This window comes from Macaca mulatta, chromosome 12 (genome assembly GCF_049350105.2).
Source record: "Macaca mulatta isolate MMU2019108-1 chromosome 12, T2T-MMU8v2.0, whole genome shotgun sequence".
NCBI classification, from domain to species: Eukaryota; Metazoa; Chordata; class Mammalia; order Primates; family Cercopithecidae; genus Macaca; species Macaca mulatta.
Window position 1 is genome coordinate 106,567,313 of NC_133417.1, and position 21,281 is coordinate 106,588,593.

At 39.9% G+C, this 21,281-nt stretch overlaps 1 protein-coding gene across 1 annotated transcript in view; it reads left to right on the top strand.

Annotated features, from left to right (window-relative positions):
* STRADB (STE20 related adaptor beta) overlaps positions 1–17,470 on the top strand; it is a 29,211-nt gene extending 11,741 nt beyond the window's left edge. The window contains 9 exon segments of the mRNA NM_001265921.1: positions 7,071–7,170; positions 10,045–10,166; positions 11,426–11,534; positions 12,391–12,514; positions 14,389–14,560; positions 14,857–14,961; positions 15,124–15,368; positions 16,262–16,304; positions 16,807–17,470. Coding sequence (NP_001252850.1) covers positions 7,071–7,170; positions 10,045–10,166; positions 11,426–11,534; positions 12,391–12,514; positions 14,389–14,560; positions 14,857–14,961; positions 15,124–15,368; positions 16,262–16,304; positions 16,807–16,950 — 1,164 coding nt within the window. The 3' untranslated portion in view covers positions 16,951–17,470.
* The last annotated feature ends 3,811 nt before the right edge of the window (positions 17,471–21,281 follow it).

The window sequence follows — 21,281 nt, forward strand, 5'->3', positions numbered from 1 at the left end:
GATAATTTCTTACTGCTTGTTAACATTGTTTTCTTTTAGACTGAATAACCCGCTTTAGCATTTTTTGTAGGAGAGGTCTGGCATTGATGAAATCCCGCAGCTTTTGTTTTTCTGGGAAAGTCTTTATTTCTCCTTCCATGTTTGAAGGATATTTTCACTGGATAAACTGTGAAAGTTTTTCACTGGGTGCGGTGGCTCACACCTGTAATCCCAGCACTTTGGGAGGCCAGGGTGGGCGGATCACAAGGTCAGGAGATCAAGACCATCTTGGCTAACATGCTGAAACCCCATCTCTACTAAAAATACAAAAAATTAGCTGGGCGTGGTGGCACACGCCTGTAATCCCCCGTACTCGGGAGGCTGAGGCAGGAGAATCGCTTGAACTCAGGAGGTGGAGGTTGCAGGGAGCCAAGATCGCACCATTGCACTCCAGCCTGGGTGACAGAGTGAGACTCCGTCTCAAAAAAAAGAAAAAAAAAGGTTTTTCCTTCAGCACTTTAAATATGTTATGCTACTCTCTCCTGGCCTGTAAGGTTTCCACTGATAAGTCTGCTGCAAGATGTATCGGAGCCCCTTTATATGTTCTTTCTTTTTTCCTACTTCTTTTAGGATCCTTTCTTTATCCTTGACCTTTGGAAGTTTGATTGTTAATTGTCTTTTTTGGGTTAAATCTGCTGGGTGTTCCATAACCTTCTTGGATACTGGATATTGATAATCTTGGATACTTGGATAACTTCTTGGATACTTGGATATTGATATCTTTCTCTAGGTTTGGAAAGTTCTCTGTTATTATCCCTTTGAATAAGCTTTCTATTCTGATATCTTTCTCTACCTCCTCTTCAATGCCAATAACTTAGATATGCCCTTTTGAGGCTGTTTTCTAGATCTTATAGGTGTGCTTCATTCTTTCATATTCTTTTTTCTTTTGTCTTCTCTGTGTATTTTCAAATAACCTATCTTCGATTTCACTAATTCTTTCTTCTGCTTGATCAATTTTGCTATTGAGAGACTCTAATACATTCTTCAGTATGTCAGTTGAATTAGAATTTGTTTGATTTTTAAAAAATTAGTTCCATCTCTTTGTTAAATTTATCTGATGGGATTCTGAATTCCTTCTCTGTGTTATCTTGAAATTTGTTGAACTTCCCCAAAACAGCTATTTCAAATTCTCTGTCTGGAAGGTCACGTATCTCTGTCACTCCGGGATTGGTCACTGGTACCTTACTTTGCTCATTTGGTGAAATCATGTTTCCCTAGATGTTCTTGATGCTTGTAGGTGTTCATTAATGTCTGCACATTGAAGCGTTACGTATTTATCGTAGTCTTTGAAGGCTGAACTTAACTCGTACCCATTCTTCTTGGGAAGACTTTCCAAGTATTTATAGGGAATTGAGTATTGTGATCTAAGTCTTTGGTCACTGCAACTCTATCTGCATTAGGACCACTTTAAGCCCAGCAAAACTGTAACTCTTGCAGACTCACAGAGGTACCATCTTGGTGGTCTTGGGTAAGGTCTGAGAGAATTACCTGGATTACTAGGCAGGGAATCTCGTTTTCTTCCCTTACTTTCCCCCCAAACAGTTTCTTTTTCCATGCTGAGCTGCCTGGAGCAGGGCGAGGGGTGACACAAGCACTGCTGTTGCCACCACAACTAGGACTGCACTGGGTCAGACCTGAAGCTCAGCACAGTGCTGGGTCTTGCCCCAGGCCTGCAGCCACCACTGCCCAGCTGGATGTTCACTCAAGGACCAAGGGCTCTTCAGTCACCAGGTGTTGAATCCAGCTAGGCTGTGTCCTTCTCTTCAGGGCAGTGAGCTCCCCACCTGGCCCTGGGTGGGTCCAGAAATGCCTTCTGGGGGCAGGGCCATGGGTCAGGAACCTTAGGAATCTACTTTGTGCTCTATTCTACTGCAGCTGAGCTGGCACGCAAACCACAGGACAAAGTCCTTCCCATTCTTCCCTCTCCTTTCCTCAGGCACAAGGAGTCTCATGGCCACCATTGTCCCCGGCCCATAGCAGAGTCCTGCCTGGCTATTGCCAGTGTTTACTCAAGGCCCGAGGGCTCTTCTGTCAGCTTGTGGTGAATATTGCCAGGCCTGGGTTTCTCCCTTCAGGGCCGGTGGGCTACCGTTTAGCCCAGGGCCAGTCCAGAAGTGCTATCCAGGAGCCAAGGCCTGGAATCAGGGACCCCAGGAGTCTGCTTAGTGCTCTAGCCTACTGTGGCTGAGCTGGTACCCAAGCTGCAAGACCAAGCCCCCTTTACTCTCCCCTCTATTTACTCAAGCAGAAGGAGCCTCTACCTGTGGCCACCACAGTTGAGAATGTGCTAGTTCACACCTGAAGCCAGCATGGCCCTGAGTTTCACCCAAGGCCCATAGCAAGTACTGCCTGGGTAGTGTTGATGGTTATTCAAGGCGCAAGGTCCTAGTCAGCAGGTGATGGATCCTGCCAGAACTAGGTCAGTTTCCCTTCTGGCCCAGGGTGTGTCTAGAAATGTTGTCCAGGAGCTAGGGCTTGGAATGGGGGCCTCAGGAATCTGGTACCCTATTCTACTGTGGCTGAGCTGGAATCCAAGTTATAAGACAAAGTCCTTTTTATTCAAGACCAAGCCCCCTTTCCTCTCCCCTCCTCAAGGGAAAGGAAGGAATCTCCTGGAGCTACAAGCTGCACGGCCTGGGGTTAGAAGAGGAGTGACAGAAGCACTCCCTTGGCTGCCCTGGCTGGTGTCTCACTAGGTCATGGGCCCCCCAAGTCCACTGGCTCCAAGCCCAGCACAGCACCAGGAATTGCCCTGGAATTGCAGTCCTTGTGGCCTAGACTACCTTTCAGATTTGTTTAGGACCCCAGAGGCTTTCAGCCTGTGGTGGCAGACAAGGCTTGCTGGAATTCAGGTTCCAACTGCTGGGATGGGTGATTCCCCTCTGGCTAAGGCTGATCTAAATACTCCCTCCTTGGGCGGTGGCTGAATTCTTTACTGTGTTGCTTTCTGCTGTGACTGGCAACACTGAGTTCCAGTGCAAAGTCCCACAATCACTGCACTCTCCCTCCCCAGGGGATGAGGGAGGGGAGGCATCAGCTATTCAACACTGTCTTTCCTACCCTGTTCAGTGCCTCTTTCAGTGATAGGAAGTTAAAACCAGGTACTGTGATAGCTCACCTGATTTTTTATTCTTACGAAGGTGCCTTCTTGTTTGGATAGTTGTTCAATTTGGTGTTCCTGAAGGGTGGGGGAAGATTGCTAGAGGGTTCTATTCAGCCATCTTTCTCCACCTCCCTCACAGTCTGAGTTTTAATTCAAGTAAATCCCTTTGGGTGAGGCAGAAAGTAAAGTGATTCTTGTCTCCATGCTGTTACCGAGAGAGGCCTAGAACTAAGCAAATGTTCACAGCTGCCACCTGAATCCTTTAAACCTCCAGGTTGGAGCCTTTCTATAATTTAAGGATTGAAATGTCACATCCCTCTCTGTTAGTAGAGTTAGACTAAAATCTTCAGTGAGAGAAGCAGAAGCATAATCTGAAGTCTCTCGTGGAAACATGAATTGGAAAAGTTGTATAATGTAAGTTGACACCAGCTGGAAACTGGTGCCTGATGACTAGAAAAACTTCCCTGTGCAGTCTCTGAGTCATGCTGTAAAACACCATCTGTTGTCTTTTCTTTGGACAGCTTGTTCTCCATTGGCCTGGACTTTGTAGATAGGATTAAATTTTATGTTAAAATATCATGTTTGGGGAACAATCTGGTTTTCCAAGTGATTTGTGTCTCCTGTAACTTTGGAAACCCCTCTATCTGTAGGAAAATTCATTTCCTATAGTTAACCTTTGCAAATGAAAGGCTGTGGTGTTTGACCTGAGATGCTGCTTTTTAAAATAATGCAATTTTAGCATTACAGTGATTCATGAGAGGCCATCTAGTCTAATTTTCAACTTATGTAGGGAGTGTTCTCTACAATATCTCTGAGAGTTCATTGTAGAAATGTAAATAAAAAGAGCTCCATTGTAGAAAAATAGTCATCACAGAAAAATAGAAACATACAGAAAGGTATGTTTCACCACAAGTAAAAGTCTGGCAGGATCTCTCTGAAAACACTTCAGAGTGCTATTCATTGGCTTGATTATTTAACCATGATGTTCCTCAGCCTCTTGGATCAGAAACTGGATTTAGTCAGCAAACCTAGAGTGGATCCATATTTCAGTATCAGATCCACATTAATCAAGCTCATTATAAACCCAGTCTCCCAGTGCCAGAGGAAATGGTGCCCTTACATTGTATCATCAATCCACTCTTATAGAAAAGTTACATGGGAAACCAAATCATTAGAGGCAGTTTAATGTATAATGGAGAACTAATGACAGCTGTCAAAGTACTTGAAATTCATATCACAGTACTTCCTTTCACTGCAAGCAGACATTTGTGGGCATCAAAACTTTTCTTTTTCTAGCCTTCCAATTGCTGACCATTCCCTCTTCACTTCCAGTTCTTGTACCTCCGTGTAGCTCAACTACTGTCAATGGTGGTCATCCAACCTCCAAATATATCAATGGAGAGAGGATAATGGAAGGAGGCAGCTTGATGCCTGAACTACACTTGGATGGCACCGGTTACTCCACGTTTCTTATGCGGAACTGAAATCTACTTCCTGGAGCTTCTATCTGTTGATCTCAGCTCTTCTCGCTGAGCAATTGTTTACCCTTCTATATTAGTCTTTTGGTCACTTGCAAATGGCAACTATATATATTCTTAATATTTTCTTTTCCAGATTAAATATTTTCAACTCCTCCATTGTTGCTGGAACCTTCACCGACTTGGTTGGCCTTCTCCAGGCATCACCATTTTACAGTCACCACTTTATAATTCCCTCTTAAACTGTGGTGTCTCAATTATCCATAGTGCTCCAGATACTATCTAATCATTTCAGAACACAGTGAAACTCTTGTCTCTTCCAGTCTGCTCAATTTTGCTTCTGTAAATGTAGCTCCATATTATGCTTTTATTTAACCTTCTCTGTCATGCTATTGACTGAAACCTCCAAGTCATAAACCTGGTATCCTCAATTTTGTATTTAGGCTATTGTTTTTTGTTTGTTTGTTTTTTAACTTAAGTGCAAGGTTTTGCATTTATCCTTGTAAAATTTTATTGAACTGGGCCCATTCTTCTAGTTGCAGGATGATTGTGAGTCCTGCCTTTTTTTTTTTTTTTTTTCCGGTAATTAGCTATGCCCAGCAATGCATGATCCATACTTTTTCTTTTTTCAAGCCAGCCTGTTTCATTTTCAGGAAGTCATTAAAAAGTTTAACAGAGCAAAGTCAAGGACTTTGCCATAATTTTTGCTTTCTATCATCTAACTGGTCATCAAGTGAAAAAGAGAAGTGGGGTTAGTTTGGGAAGATTTGCTCTTAGTAAATCCGAGTTGTCTTCTTGGGATTACCATGTGGCTTTTTAAAGTGCCCATAGTTCACCTATCGAATAATTTGATCTCTGACTTTACTGGGCAGCAGCATCAAGCTTGCCCCTTTGTAGTTTTCTCCCTTTTTGAAAATTGGGTCATTGTTTGCTACTTCTATTCTGGTTTTTCATCTGAGTTCTACCATAGTTGCAAACTTCATATCCTAAGTGTAATTGCCCTGGGCCTGGAGGTTTGAACCTATTTAAAACAACCTTTTTAGAGCTTTGAATACTTACTTACAAGTTTATTTACAAGTATTATTTACAAGTGTCCCTTCTAGTTTAAATAAGACTAATTCCCTAATGGAATAGATGGAAGCAAAATAGACGCTGATTAGTTCTGATTTTAATCCATCACCCCATAACATTATGCTGTTTTTTCCAAGCCTATGAACTATGAGCCTTAGTTCATTATGTCTTTAGCCTTCCTGACAGGCTTACAGGTTGATATCACTTAAAAAATTTTAAAACTGTTATATTTTCTTTCTGTCTCTTTTATGTGGTCTTTAAATCTGAGTTTATCTGGAGACTACCTGTTTTAAAGAAACTGAATTGCTTCCATCAGATTGTAAAGAGGCAGAAAAAAAGAGAAACTAAATTGCTTTATTTTGATTTGTTTTCTCATCAGGATTTTTCCAATCGTATAGTAGAATTTCTTTTTACATTCTTTCATTCCTCTTGAACAATAGTCACCCTTATTCATCTTTAGCCATGGGTTTGTAATTCCTTTTTTCCTGCTCTCTTAAAGTTTAGGGAACATTTAATCCTGTGACTGTTTCAAACTCCATGTCTGTCTCTTGATTAAAAAGAGCTAACTAAGAATGTGAAAAGGAGTTAACACAATTCCTAGCACATAGTAATGTTATTTTTCCCCTTTTTTCCTTCCCCTGCCACCTGTCTGTAGAGGCTCCTAAGTTGGAGTACTTACGTCCATTGGGAGACCCTCATGGCTATCATATGAAGCCAGTAGTTTAGGCGTCTTCTTTTTCATACCTTCATGTTATTTCACTGTCACTGTATTCAGGTGCAAACCTGACTCTCACTCCAAAGCACACCATGAGACCTCCTATCAGTACTTGGTCATACACTTAGGAGGTCTGTCTCCTTTGATTTTTCTTTCTGACCTCCCGTCTGATTCATCTTGCTAAAAACTTCATCAGCAATTTTAATAGGCTGCAGTCTGGAAACTCTTCCTTGACTGTTAACATCTTCACTAGCAGAGCATGTACCTTGTGCAAAATATGGCTCTAGCTTGAAGCAAGAGCACAAGCATAGAATATCCCTCACAGGTCTCTGCAGCTCTTCGCTTGGTACATTTGTCAGCTATCCTGAAGAATTAACATTCTTCGTAACTCCTAAACATTTTACTGGAAATTACACTGGAAAGTATTCCTTGCTATCTGTAAATCTCCTTTTCCTGCCCTCTCCATAGGCTAATGGCTTTCTAACTAACATCAATGAGCAACTGGTAAATTCCTTTTAGATCTTAAAATAGTCTCTTAAGCCACCTTGCAGTACCTTCCTAATGAGCACCTCTGTGTTTGAAAATATAACACCAGTGTTTTATATTGGGGCAGGGGGACCAAGAATTTCATCTATTTTGTTTTTATCTTTAAAAACAAATGCAGGTTGATGAGCCAACCCTTTCCTGGTCACCTCCATCCACTAGAGCAAGCGAAGTAGTATGTTCCACCAACGTTTCTCACTACGAGCTCCAAGTAGAAATAGGTAATAATTCTGAATTTCTAATTGACCCTTCAGTGTTAGAAATTAAATTGATGACAAAAATATTATTTTGTAGACAAGTTTTTTCTGTTGTTACCTCCAGCATAAAACTAGATGCTAATTGTGTCAGTCAAGTGGATTCAATTAATTTATGTCTATCTTAAAATAATGACTCAGATTTTTTCAGGATTACTGTCTAGAACGTTTACTTTTCCATTGAAGTACATTTACATGAGGATGACACTAAATACTTATTATTTGTGTGTTTATTGGGGGAAGCATCTATTTTATGGGTATAATTTTTACTGGGTATGAAGTAAAATCAAGTCAGATAAATCTTTTCAGTCACAGTCCGTTAACTAAATTGCTTCTTAGTTTAAAAATTTATCTAAAATCCCATTTATAATAGAAAGCTTTTTCAGTTAAGTGTGGAATAGGATGGGTTATTGTTTATAGCTTTACATATGTGAAACATTTGCTCTGAATATTCAGAAACATCTGTTAAACAAATAGGGGAACAAAGCATAGGAGAACACTTGGAATTGACATCATCTCTAGGAAGATGAAGACACAATATAGTACTTTAGTAGAGGTATGTCCTAAGTGTTATGGGAATGGAGAAGATGGAGCATACAACGAACCACCTCTGGGAGTTAAGAGAAATGGCAAAAAGGGGCTGGATCTTGAATGAGGAAGAGTTTGCTAGATATTCTAGTCATAGGTTTTGTTATAGACAACATAAACAATCCTGGCTAACTTAAGTGAAAAAGGAATATTTGAACAATGCTGCTAACTCACAGAATTATTGGCTAGAGAAATAGGTTTGGAAGAAGCCAAGAGAAGCTGCATGACAAGAACCAGGACTGTGGAATAGGAGCAGCCTAGTGAATGTACTGCCCGCCACCAGACGCTGGCCCACTGCAGGAAGCTCTGACGACTGCTGCTGCTTTGTCCTTCACTCCATGCTCCAGTTGGCCAAGCATAGGTCACATACCAAGGTCAAGGAGACTAAGGGAGAGTAAGGATCTAACCTTTTTGAAATAACACATAGTGGCAAATGCCCCAAAATTAGAAAGGAGTTTCAGATGGTGCCAATTCTAAAAAGATGAAAACATGTTTACCTCAGTAAATGACTGAGGAAGGATGGTTAGGGGAGAATACCATATAGTTCCTCTGTGACTACAAGTGGGGACAAGGGGAGAGTAGGCAGTGGTAGGAGATGAATCTGGAAAGGCAGGTTTGGAACGCGTTGTGAAGGACTTCATGTGGTTGGATTTAGAATGGCGTCCACAACCTACCCTCCTTATTACTCAGATGATTTAAGGTGGAGATTTGGAATTTACTGTCCTTCTGCTAGAGAGACATTGTGGAATCGTGATGACAATAATACCATCTAACAGGCATGATGCTGAACATTTAGTATGTATTTTTTTCCTTTAACCCTTTGCCACTCCCATTTCGCAGATGAGGACACTGAGGCCCTGAGATAGTCATACAGTTAGTGATTTGAAACCAGATCTTTCTGACTGTAGGATCTAAGCTCTCAGCTGCTGCAGGACCTGCCATTGATAAAATGCCAAATTTAAAACAGCTCAGGCAACAGTCAGGAAGATGTAGTAGATCAGCAGTGCACAACCAGAAGTGTCATCTTCATTACCTGTGTCTTTTTAAAAATTACAACACCTATATTCCATCATAGAGCTACTGGACCAAGGTTTCTGGGGTGTGGGGTCAAGGCAGAGGCATTTTACAGTAGTTCCCTCAGTAATTCTGGTGTGTGCCCTGGCTGAGAATGTAGGGCATATGAGGGAGTCACTGCATACATCCAGGGCGACAGGATGGGGCTCAGACTAAGTCAGTGACGCTGACACTGAGGAGAGGAGATGAATTTGAGATTAACTTCATTTCAAAAATAAAACTGACAAAATTTGGTGACCATGGAGAGAGGGAGTTAACTAACGTTTATTAGGTGGCTGCTAGCAAGTGCCACTCTAGGTGTTTTACATTTAAAAAGCTGACGATACCAAATGCTGGTGAGTATGTCAGGCAGTGACAGTTCTTATACATTGTTTGTGGGAATGTGAAATGATTCAGCCACTTTTGAAAACAGTTTGGCAACTTCTTATAATGTTAAGCATACATTTACCACATGACCCAGCAATCTCACTCGTAGATATTTGCCAAAGATAAATGAAAACATATGTCTACCTATACATTATAGGTATAGGAATGTTTTTGGCAGCTTTATAGTCACCGAAAACTGAAAACAACCTAAATAACCATCAGTATTATAAATGGATAAATAAATTGTGGTATAGCCATACAATTGTTTATTGCTCAGCAATAGAAATTAATTGCTGATACATACAACAACGTGGATGAGTCTCAGAAGCATATGCCAAGCGAAAGAAGCTAAACACAAAAGAAGCTGACTACTGTGTTCTTTTTGACGCCATTTATGTGACAAAAATCAGATTGGTGGTTGCCAGGGACTAGGAGTGGGGACAGGGGATTGCTGAGTAGCAGTCCATTGTGTGAGTATATCGTAATTGGTTTATCAAGTCACAATTTTAGTCATTATAATAGATATGTAATGGTGTGTCACTGTTTTAATTTGCATTTCTCTATCTTGAGCATCTTTTCATATGCTTACTGGCTGTTCTTATATCTTATTTTGTGGATTGCCTGTTTAATCCTCTGCCTGTTTTTTAATTGGATTGCTTGATAAGTATTATTAATACTTTGAATGAGTAGTGTGCCTTTTCATTTTCTTAACAGTACTTTTTGAAGAGCAAGACTTTTCAATTTTGATGAAGTCTAAATTGTCAATTTTTTTTCTTCTTTGGTTGCTAACATGACTTTTATGCCTGATTATAGGAAGAGGATTTGACAACTTGACTTCTGTCCATCTTGCACGGCATACTCCCACGGGAACACTGGTAACTATAAAAATTACAAATCTGGAAAACTGCAATGAAGAACGCCTGAAAGCTTTACAGGTAACAATATGAAGAAAATGATACACAGTTGGCCCTCTGTATCCACTGGTTCCACATCTGCAGATTCAACCAATTGTGAATAGAAAACATATATTTTAAAATAAATAATACAATAAAAAATAGTACAAATAAAACACAGCATAACTATTTACATAGCATTTACATTGTATTAGACATTATAAGTAACCTAGAAATGATTTAAAGTATATAGGAGGATGTGCATAGCTTATATGTGAATATTATGCCATTTTATACAAGGGACTTGAGCATTCTTAGATTTTGGTACATTCATGGGGTGGTGTGTGGGAGGCGGTCAGGGGATGCAGTCCTGGAACCAATGCTCCATGGATATTAAGGGGTGATTGTATTTAATATAATGTTTATTTGAGGAGATTACATCTATAAGAATTTTCTCCCCCAAACTAATAATTCTTCTGTTAGGGAAATATAGATTTCTTCTAATTAACATGCAGTTACAGAATTGGAAAGAATATGTGGAAGCCAGATTCATTATATGAAAGAACACATGTATTCCAACTTTGGTAACTGCTGCTCCTTCAAATGAATATCATATTCAAAATGCAGGTCTGGAGTTTTACAATACCCCTAGTTAGTCCCATCCTAAATAGTCACATAGGGCAATGGAAGAAATAAAAAACAGTTTCCTTTTCATCCAGATAAGCAAAATTAATTTCCAAATGACAAATTTTGACAGAATTGCATTTCAGGTATCTTATAATACCATTTTTATTGTCACTAATCATTTTTGATATAAAGGGGGAAAGGATTTTATTTGGATATTGTTCCAATTCTTAAAATATTTATATGTGCACATGTATATTACACAAACAAAAAAAGACTAGGAGAAACCGTATGAAATGTTAACAGTGGGTCTCTGTGAGGTGGCGATAGAGGGATTTTTTAGGTATTTTAAAATGTTTTTATAATAAGAACATAGTACAGTTAAGAGTATGACCCTAGAGGGAAACTAAGTTCACATTCTACTTCCACTTCTTTTTATTAATTGCATGCTTTTGGACAGGTTTTCTAACTTATTTTTAAGTGCTGTCTTCTGAAAAATGGGAATCATAATATCACATACTTCGTGGAGTGGTTGTGAGATTTAAATAGATAAAAGCACTAAGAACAGTGCTTTCACTAATGAGCGCCCTTGAGTATTAGCTGCCACGACTGCCATTTTCATCATAAGGAAAAAAGGGTTATTTTTAAATGTCTTGTCTCTTGTGTGTTTATCCTAGAAAGCCGTGATTCTCTCCCACTTTTTCCGGCATCCCAATATTACAACTTATTGGACAGTTTTCACTGTTGGCAGCTGGCTTTGGGTTATTTCTCCATTTATGGCCTATGGTAAGAATGCTGGTTTTAAATAATTTAGCCTAGATGTTATAATTATATAGATGAGTTGGGATTTTAGATTTATGATTTGCCACATTTAATTTATAAGTCTAATGACTGATTTTAGATTTCATGGTATATTTCTATATCTGGTGCATGTTGAATTTTAGTTTGCAGAAAAAGGTAAGAATTGGTATGATGATCAGTGAACCACCACTGCTTTTCCAAGAATTCCATGCCTTTGCACAGGCTGTCTCTTCCCTTCAGCTTCCTACCCCTCTTTTAATGGAGACCTACTGTTATTCTGCAGGAAGAAGTTGTTTTTCCACCTCTGCACCCCATCCCTGTCCCTGTTACACTGCATTGTAAACTATTTCACTGTATTAGAAACATCTTTGTGTGTGCCCATCTCCCTCACTGCTTCTTGAGGGCCAGGATCATTTATATATTTTTATTTGTGGTGTCCCCAGGTGCTCACATAGTACTTAGCACAAAGTTGTGTTCCATAATTGTGTTGAATAAATAGTGAATGGATTCTGGAACTTTGATTTTTAGCACAGCTTTTGTGAATTGCTTCTGGATTTAAGAATATATATATATATATATACACACACATACACAGAATGTATTTTTATTCAATAATATTGACAAATCATTAATTCTCTTTCCTAATCTCTAGAGTGTCATTAGAAAAAATTGTTTAAAGATTCTTGAAAGAAAATCATGTTTGTGTGGGAAAGTGTTGGTTGGGTTAGACTCCAAAAAGTAACAGATATGTTTGTGTTTATGGTTGAAGAGAACATTAAAACACAGCTGGAAGCAAAATCACTTTCAATGTTCATATAAGGATTTTAGGGGTTTCTTTCAGGTTCAGCAAGTCAACTCTTGAGGACCTATTTTCCTGAGGGAATGAGTGAAACTTTAATAAGAAACATTCTCTTTGGAGCAGTGAGAGGGTTGAACTATCTGCACCAAAATGGCTATATTCACAGGTATTTACTTATTTGTATTTTACTAAATGAAATAATTTTACTGGAAGAACTCTCTGAAGGAGGTTTTAGGAAGGAGCAGTTGAATGTTAGAAAAGAGGGATAGGAAACTTGTAAGTGAAAATTGAGGGAGGAAGGGACCATTAGGTGCAATGGATTGCTTACATTTTATGTCCCTTCACCAAACATGTTCAGACCACATCCTCTGTGCCAAGCAGTTCTTGGTGCTGGGCTGGAGTGCCTGCCCTCATGGAGCTCACAGTCTCAATCTAATGAGGATGTTTAGGAGATGAGCTGTAGGAAATGGGATCCTAGTTAGCTGGGTGTTTTTCATTCTGTTTTTGTTTAAGCAAATGAAGAGCTCCATTATCTGCTTTCCATCTTATATTATGCATAAATTGGAATTAAACTTTTCTTCGATTTCTTATTTTGCAGTACCTTGAGGTTATCATCCTAAATATCACTTCTCTTGTTACCAAAGTGTATATGCAAAAGTGATTGACTGAATGTTAAAAAGTGCTGTTCTAAGATATACTGCAACTTTATCTTACTTTTTAATTAAGTTACCTTTAAATAAGCTTGCTTTCCTATTGTTTCAATCTCCTTAAAGCTTCTAGTCTTACTATTGTTTTTTCAGCAAAATTCTAGTTAACCAAGGATTTCCAACACACTATATTCTGGTTAACTGGGGTTTCATTATATGTCACCAGATGATTGGCCATCCTCCTCTGTTAAGTTTCCAAATTCAGTGTTTGGGATCGAAAAACAAGGCTCTTATAATTTATCTGACAATTAAAGGAAATGTATAATATATCTTTTTATAAATGATGTATGAGAGAGACTTTTACTGGATAGTATTACATTTAGCTTTAAAACCTTATATTTCAAATATTGTTTGATTTTTTTTTTTAGGTAACACTTCTTAGGTGTTTTGCAACAGCATTCAAAAATAGTGAAATTGGCCAGGCATGGTGGCTTATGCCTGTAATCCCAGGACTTTGGGAGGCCGAGGCGGGCAGATCACTTGAGGTCAGGAGTTTGAGACTAGCCTGGCCAAGATGGTGAAACCTTGTCTCTACTCAAAATACAAAAAAAAAAAAAAAAAGTAGCCAGGTGTGGTGGCACACACCTGCAGTCCCAGCTACTCAGGAGGCTGAGGCAGGAGAATCACTTGAACCCAGGAGGTGAAGGTTGCAGTGAGCTGAGGTCATGCCACTGCACTCCAGCCTGGGCCACAGAGTGAGACTCTGTCTCAAAAAAAAAAAAGTGAAATTAATTATTTGATTCCATTCCTTGTTTGAAAAAATATTATCAGTTCTTTTTTTTTTTTTTTGAGATGGACAGGGTCTCGCTCTGTCCCCCAGGCTGGAGTGCAGTGGCGCAATCTTGGCTCATTGCAAGCTCTACCTCCTGGGTTCACGCCATTCTCCTGCCTCAGCCTCCCAAGTAGCTGGGACTACAGGCGCCCGCCACCATGCCTGGCTAATTTTTTGTATTTTTATTAGAAATGGGGTTTCACCATGTTATCCAGGATGGCCTCGATCTCCTGACCTCATGATCTGCCTGCCTCAGCCTTCCAAAGTGTTGGGATTAGAGGTGTGAGCCACCGCGCCCGGCCATCAGTTCTTAACATGTAGCTTTCAATTATATATCTTTACTTGTGTTGGTGCTGTAGTAAGTAGTTGAGAAAGAATTCTTATTCCCTGAATATTTCCTGTGTAAACAGCAGTTTTGCAGTACTGTTTTGCAGTTTATACTGCTGTTTTATAAAGGGTATTTAATTTCCAAGAGAATATATGGATTTGTTCCTACCAGATTTTTATTCTTTCTTCATTGGCCAGTTTCCTATTACTTAGGATTGTTTCTCTTTGTTCTAGGAGTATTAAAGCCAGCCATATCCTCATTTCTGGTGATGGCCTAGTGACCCTCTCTGGCCTGTCCCATCTGCATAGTTTGGTTAAGCATGGACAGAGGCATACGGCTGTGTATGATTTCCCACAGTTCAGCACATCAGTGCAGCCGTGGCTGAGTCCAGAACTACTGAGACAGGTCAGGTGTGGCCGTTGCATTGGGTTTTCTGTGTCTCAAGTGTCTTCTGAGTTTGACTGAAGTACAGTTGTGACTTTATATGTGGATTGGTGAATGGCCTTCTGCAAGACTTTATTTCTCTTTCTTGTCAAAATTATGTTAGGAAATTAAATACCATATATTAAGTGTGTCTTGATTTGTCACTTATGGGTTTCTTTTCCATTATTGTTCACCATTCTTTATCAAAAAAGCACACATGTATAACTTTTGGTTAACTTATTTGCACTAAAAGACTTCAAATTAATTGTGTCCTACAGGATTTACATGGGTATAATGTGAAGTCAGATATTTACAGTGTTGGGATTACAGCATGTGAATTAGCCAGTGGGCAGGTGCCTTTCCAGGACATGCATAGAACTCAGGTAAGTGCTGCTAAAATCCCTGAACTACTTCCCTTTCATAAGATTGCTTACATTCTAGATAATTTCTGTTAAATACATTTGCTATAGACTCTTAGGAGCTTTATTGTTACTGTTTTAATATTTTGCCTGGAAAGTGTTGAAGGAAAGTTCTGTTTCTTTTAGATGCTGTTACAGAAACTGAAAGGTCCTCCTTACAGCCCATTGGATATCAGTATTTTCCCTCAATCAGAATCCAGAATGAAAAACTCCCGGTCAGGTGTAGACTCTGGGATTGGAGAAAGCGTGCTTGTCTCCAGTGGAACTCACACAGTAAATAGTGACCGATTACACACACCATCCTCAAAAACCTTCTCTCCTGCCTTCTTTAGCTTGGTACAGCTCTGTTTGCAACAAGATCCTGAGAAAAGGTAATATTGATCTCTTCTAAATACTGCAAAATGTACATGTTTTACATTTTATAGAAGCTTGTAACATTGCCCTTCCAGGAGAATACAAATCTTTTATCAATGTTTTGATCAAAATATTGTCTAATCTAGAAAATGTCAGTGCTAAGAACAACTAGTAGGAACAAGGAAATGAGAATACTGGATTCAAAATCAGAAGAGGCTGGGTGCGGTGGCTCACGCCTATAATCCCAGCGCTTTGGGAGGCTGAGGCGGGTGGATCGCCTGAGGTCAGGAGTTCAAGACCAGTCTGGCCAACATGGTGAAACCCCGTCTCTACTAAAAACACAAAAATTAGCTGGGTGTAGTGGCATGCACCTGTAGTCCCAGCTACTCGGGAGTCTGAGGGAGGAGAATCGCTTGAACCCAGTAAGCAGAGGTTGCAGTGAGCCGAGATCATGCCACTGTACTGTAACCTAGGTGACAGAGTAAGACTCCATCTCAAAAGAAAAAAAAAAATCAGAAGAGTTGGGCTCAGTCTCAGCTGTACCATTTTCTAACTGATTTTTACAAGAAAAATCAGAGTAAAAATCAGTTACTCTTTCTAGACATTAATTAGCACATTTATGTTGACTGTAAGCAGTATAAAAATGTAAATTGCTGCTACCCTACTAAGTTACTGTCAGTAAATACTGTGTCCAGTAGATGTTGAGTATAGATTAATTGAAGGATACCTCTACAATTATTCCCTTTAGTCAAGGTTGTAGCTAAGAATTGGGCTTCTGATATATATTCTTTTTAATTTTTTTCTTATTGGGTTTTATAGCTCTAAACCTAATTTCTAACATATTTATACACCTGAAATCTACATTCTAATATAAAGGTCTTTTTTTTTATAACTTTCTTAAAAATTTCAGGCCATCAGCAAGCAGTTTATTGTCCCATGTTTTCTTCAAACAGGTGAGCTGATCTATCATCCGTTGTCTCGATGTTTTTAATTACTATTAAAAAGTCACTTTATTTTGTTGGCTTGATGAGATACTTTGGTTACCAAGGTTCTTACTAATAACTCTGTTACAAAATAAAGTTAAAAACAAGAAAACTTTTGGTAGTTCAATTACAGACTTTCTAAAATACTTTCATTCTTCAAAACAAAATGAGTAAAAACAAAATGGACTATCATTACATGTTATTGATGCTTGGTGTATATTTTGATTAATTTAGAGACATTTTCTCTGTTGGCTAGAAATGATGAAAGGGCAAAGTAATTCTGATAAGAAGTCAGTTTATTTGGCTCTTCTTCCTGTTTTCAGATGACTAGAATCAAAGGCAGTTTTAGGGGGAATACCTGAAAACAATTTTAAACACATTTAACATAAATTCTTTAAAAGTTATTTATTGCTAACAAAACTGATGTATTGAAATGATATATCAACAGCCTTATTTTGAGTTTCTTTAACAGATGAAAGAAGAAAGCCATGATTCAATACTTTCACTGTTGCCTCCTGCTTATAACAAGCCATCAATATCATTGCCTCCAGTGTTACCTTGGACTGAGCCAGAATGTGATTTTCCTGATGAAAAAGACTCATACTGGGAATTCTAGGGCTGCCAAATCATTTTATGTCCTATATACTTGACACTTTCTCCTTGCTGCTTTTTCTTCTGTATTGCTAGGTACAAATACTAGAATTATACTTGAAAATACAGTTGGTGCACTGGAGAATCTATTATTTAAAACCACTCTGTTCAAAGGAGCATCAGTTTGTAGTCCCTCTGGTTCCCACAGAGTACTATGACAACTCCAAGGAAACATCAGAATTACTAATCTAGCGAGTGTCATTTATTCTGGAATTTTTTTCTAAGCTGTGACTAACTCTTTTCCTCTCTCAATATAATTTTTGAGCCAGTTAATTTTTTTCAGTATTTTGCTGTCCCTTGGGAATGGGCCCTCAGAGGACAGTGCTTCCAAGTACATCTTCTCCCAGATTCTCTGGCCTTTTTAATGAGCTATTGTTAAACCAACGGGCTGGTTTATCTTACATCAGACCCTTTTCTGGTAGAGGGAAAATGTTTGTGCTTTCCCTTTTTCTTCTGTTAATACTTATGGTAAACTCTAACTGAACCTCACTGACATTAAATGATTCACTTGAAATATATACAGAAATTGTAATTTGCTTTTTTTTAAAAAAAAGGGGGCTAAAGTAACACTTTCCTACTTATGTAAATTATAGATCCTAAATTCATGCACCCCGTGGGAGCTCAATAAAGATTTACTGAATTGAGTTTATGCTTTTATTTATTTTCCTTGCGTGGTTTGACAGAGCTAAAATACAGATTCTGATTTGTTTTGCCAAGAAAAGCCCTTTCTCAAGCAAATTCATTTACATAATCTATAATCAACTGAGTATTCGATTAAATGGAGGCAGAAGGCATTCTGGCCTTTTGTATGGTTATTGCTCCTGTAGGAGGTACAACATGAGGACATATTGCTCCTGTAGGAGGTACAACATGAGGACATAGAGGTCTTAATTAATATTTCCTAATTTCCTAATTAGAAAAGAGACTCTGCCATGTCTCAAACTATGTATTCAAAAAGAATACATAGTTTGGAGGTGTGGTAAACTGGGACCTACTTCAGTTGATTTTCTTAATTTATACAATCTTATTTATATTACATTAAAAGTTATTTTAAAATGATTACTTCAGGACTAAAAAATTAAAAAGACAAATAATATACAAATCTATAGGCCATTTCATGCACAATTTTCTTCATGTTTATTGACTGGACCCGCTCAAGAATGAAGGTTTGGGTTACTCCATCTGTTAAGCCACCAAGAACCACCAAAGTGAAAGAATTTAAAATGGACAGTGGAAAAGGGAGAAGATGAAGACCACTGAGGCCCTAAGAGCAACTCTAGTGGTAAGGGCTATAGTTCATCCTACTAACCTCCTCCTCCTAAATTTCCCTTCCGTAAGAGAGGCCCAGAGACCTTAGAGGTTCTTTCAAATCTGTGTGGAGGTTCTCCTAAATGTGTGTAGTTTAAAAATTGGACCATAAAGGGCATGAAATGGTGCTTCTCAGATCTCCTACCATGGGGTGTATTAGGGTACTCCAGAGAAGTAGCCAATAGAATGAATGTGCATATATATCTACATTTTATATATATACATATATAAATGGATTTATTATAAGGAATTGGTTCATGCGATTGTGGAGGCTGACAAGTCCAAAGCTCTGCCAGGTGAGTTAGCAAGCTGGACGTCCAGAAGAGCTGATGGTGTAGTTCTCGTCCAAAGGCTGTCAGACTCAAGACCCAGGAAGGGTAAGTGTTTCAGTACGAGTCCAAAGGCAGGAAAAAGCCAATGTCGCAGTTCAAATGCATTCAGGCAGGAGGAATTCTCTTTTACTTGGGGGAAGTTTAGCCTTTCTCTTCTATTCAGGTCTTCAATTGATTGGATGAGGTCCACTAATATTAGAGAATGCAATCTGCTTTACTTAGTCGACCAATTTAAATGTTAGTCTGATCCAGAAACACCCTGTGACGGTTAATATTAAGTGTCAACTTGATTGGATTGAAGGATGTCTAGATAGCTGATAACGCAGTGGTCCCAACTTTTTGGCACCAGTTTTGTGGTGTACAGTTTCTCCATGGGGTGGGGGATAGTTTCAGGATGAAACTGTTCCATCTCAGATCAGGCATTAGATTATCATAAGGAGCGGCACAACCTAGATTGCTCGTGTGTGCAGTTCACAATAGGGTTGGTGCTCCTATGAGAATTTAATGTGGCCGCTGATCTGGCAGGAGGCGGAGCTCAGGCGGTAATGCTCACCCACCCTGCTGCTCATCTGCTGTGACGCTGGGTTCCTAACAGGCCACTGACTCGTATGGGTCCATAGAGGGGTTTGGGGACCCTTGTGGTAAAGTATTGTTTCTGGGTGTGTCTATGAGGGTTTTGCCAGAGGAGAGTGACATTTGGGTCAGTGGACTGGGAGAGAAAGACCCCCACCGTCAATGTGGGTGGGCAGCATGCAGTCAGCTGCTAAACAGCTAGAAGATGGCGGCCAGAAGAGGGATAACCTTGCTTGCTGAGCCTTGAGGATTTCATCTTTCTTCTGTGCTGGATACTTCCTTCCACTCCTCCTGCCCTTAGACATCAGACTAGGTTCTTTGGCCTTCGGACTCTGGGAGTTGCACACGGGCCTCCTGGGGACTTCTGGGCCTTCAGCCACAGACTGAGGGCTGCACTGTTGGCTTTGCTGCTTTTGAGGCTTTTGGACTTGGACGGAGCAACTGCTGGCTTCTTTCTTCCTCAGCTTGCAGATGGCCGACTGCAGGACTTCCCCTTGTGATAGTGTGAGCCAGTTCTCCCTAGTAAACTCCATTTCCTATATTCATTAGTTCTGCCCCTCTGGAGAACCCTAATACATATCCTCACAGAGACACTCAGAATTATGTTATTTTTTGTTTATTTTTTTGAGATGGAGTTTTGCTCTGTCACCCAGGCTGGAGTGCAGTGGCATGATTTCAGCTCACTGTAACTTCCACCTCCCGGGTTCAAGTGAGTCTCCTGCATCAGCCTCCCAAGTAGCTGGGATTACAGGCTCCCGCCACCATGCCGAGCTCATTTTTGTTTTTTTTAGTAGAGATGGGGTTTCACCATGTTGGCCAGGCTGGTCTAGAACTCTTGACCTTGGACTCCCAAAGTGCTGGGACTACAGGCATTCAGAATAATGTTTGACCAAGTATCTGGGCACCTGTGCCCCAGTACAGTTGACACACAAAATCAACTATCACCATGGGTATCACCATGAGTGATGACTTCACCCTGTGAGTGCTTTCTTAAATTTTGTACCTTAGGCTCCTTGCTTGCTGTATTTCCAATGGCTGCTGTAACAAATTGCCACAAACTTAGTGGCTTAAGCAACACAACTATTATTTTGAAGTTCTGGTACAGAAGTTTGAAATCAGTCCTACTGAGCTCAAATCAAGGTTTGGCCGGGGTCCGTTCCTTCTGGAGGCTCCAGAGGGGAATCTGTTTCCTTGGCCTTTTCAGTTTTTAGAAACTATTCACATTCCTTGGCTCATGGCCCTGTTTGACCATCTTCAAAGTCAGCAATTTGGGGCCGAATCCTCATTCTGCCATTTCTCTGGTTCTCCCTTTGATTCCATCTTCTACTTTTTAAAGACCCCTGTGATTATACTGGGCATAGCGAGATAATCTGGGATAGCTTCCCTGTCTACAGTCAGCTGATAAGCAACCTTAATTCTGTCTGCAATCGTAGTTCCCTTTAGCCACATAACCTAACATATTAACAGGTTCTGGGCCTTAGGATGTAGGCATCTTTTGGGGAACATTATCCTACCCACCATACCTGCCTCATCCTATCCCTACCGCTGGCAGCAGGGATTGCAAGTCAAGCCCATTCCTGGGAGACAAAGGCCTTTTGTGATTAATGGCTTCGGCTGGAGCACTCCCCATCAGCCCAACTGAAACTTATTTAGAATGACACTGCAGTCTAAGCCATTTCCTATTCTGCCTTCTTATCTTCCTCCCTCTCTTCCACTTTGGTCAGACTTACATCATGGATAGCTCTCCCAGCCATCTTCTACTGCCTCCCTACTTTTCCCTCCCAGACTTTTCCCCTCAAAACATCTGTTGCAGGTGGTATTCATTTCCTATCACGGCTGTGACAAATTACCACAAACCCAGTGGCTTAAAATAATGCACATTTATTATCTGACAGTTCTGGAGGTCAGAAGTTTAAAATGGATTGGTAGCGCTACACTCCTTCCAGGGTCTCTAGGGGAGATTCTGTTGCCTTCCCAGATTCTAGAGGCTTCCTACTTCCTTCCCTCAGGGCACAGCACTGCTCCAACTTCTGCTTCTGTGGTCCCATCTCCTTCTCTGCCTTTTGTGATTATATTGTGCCCA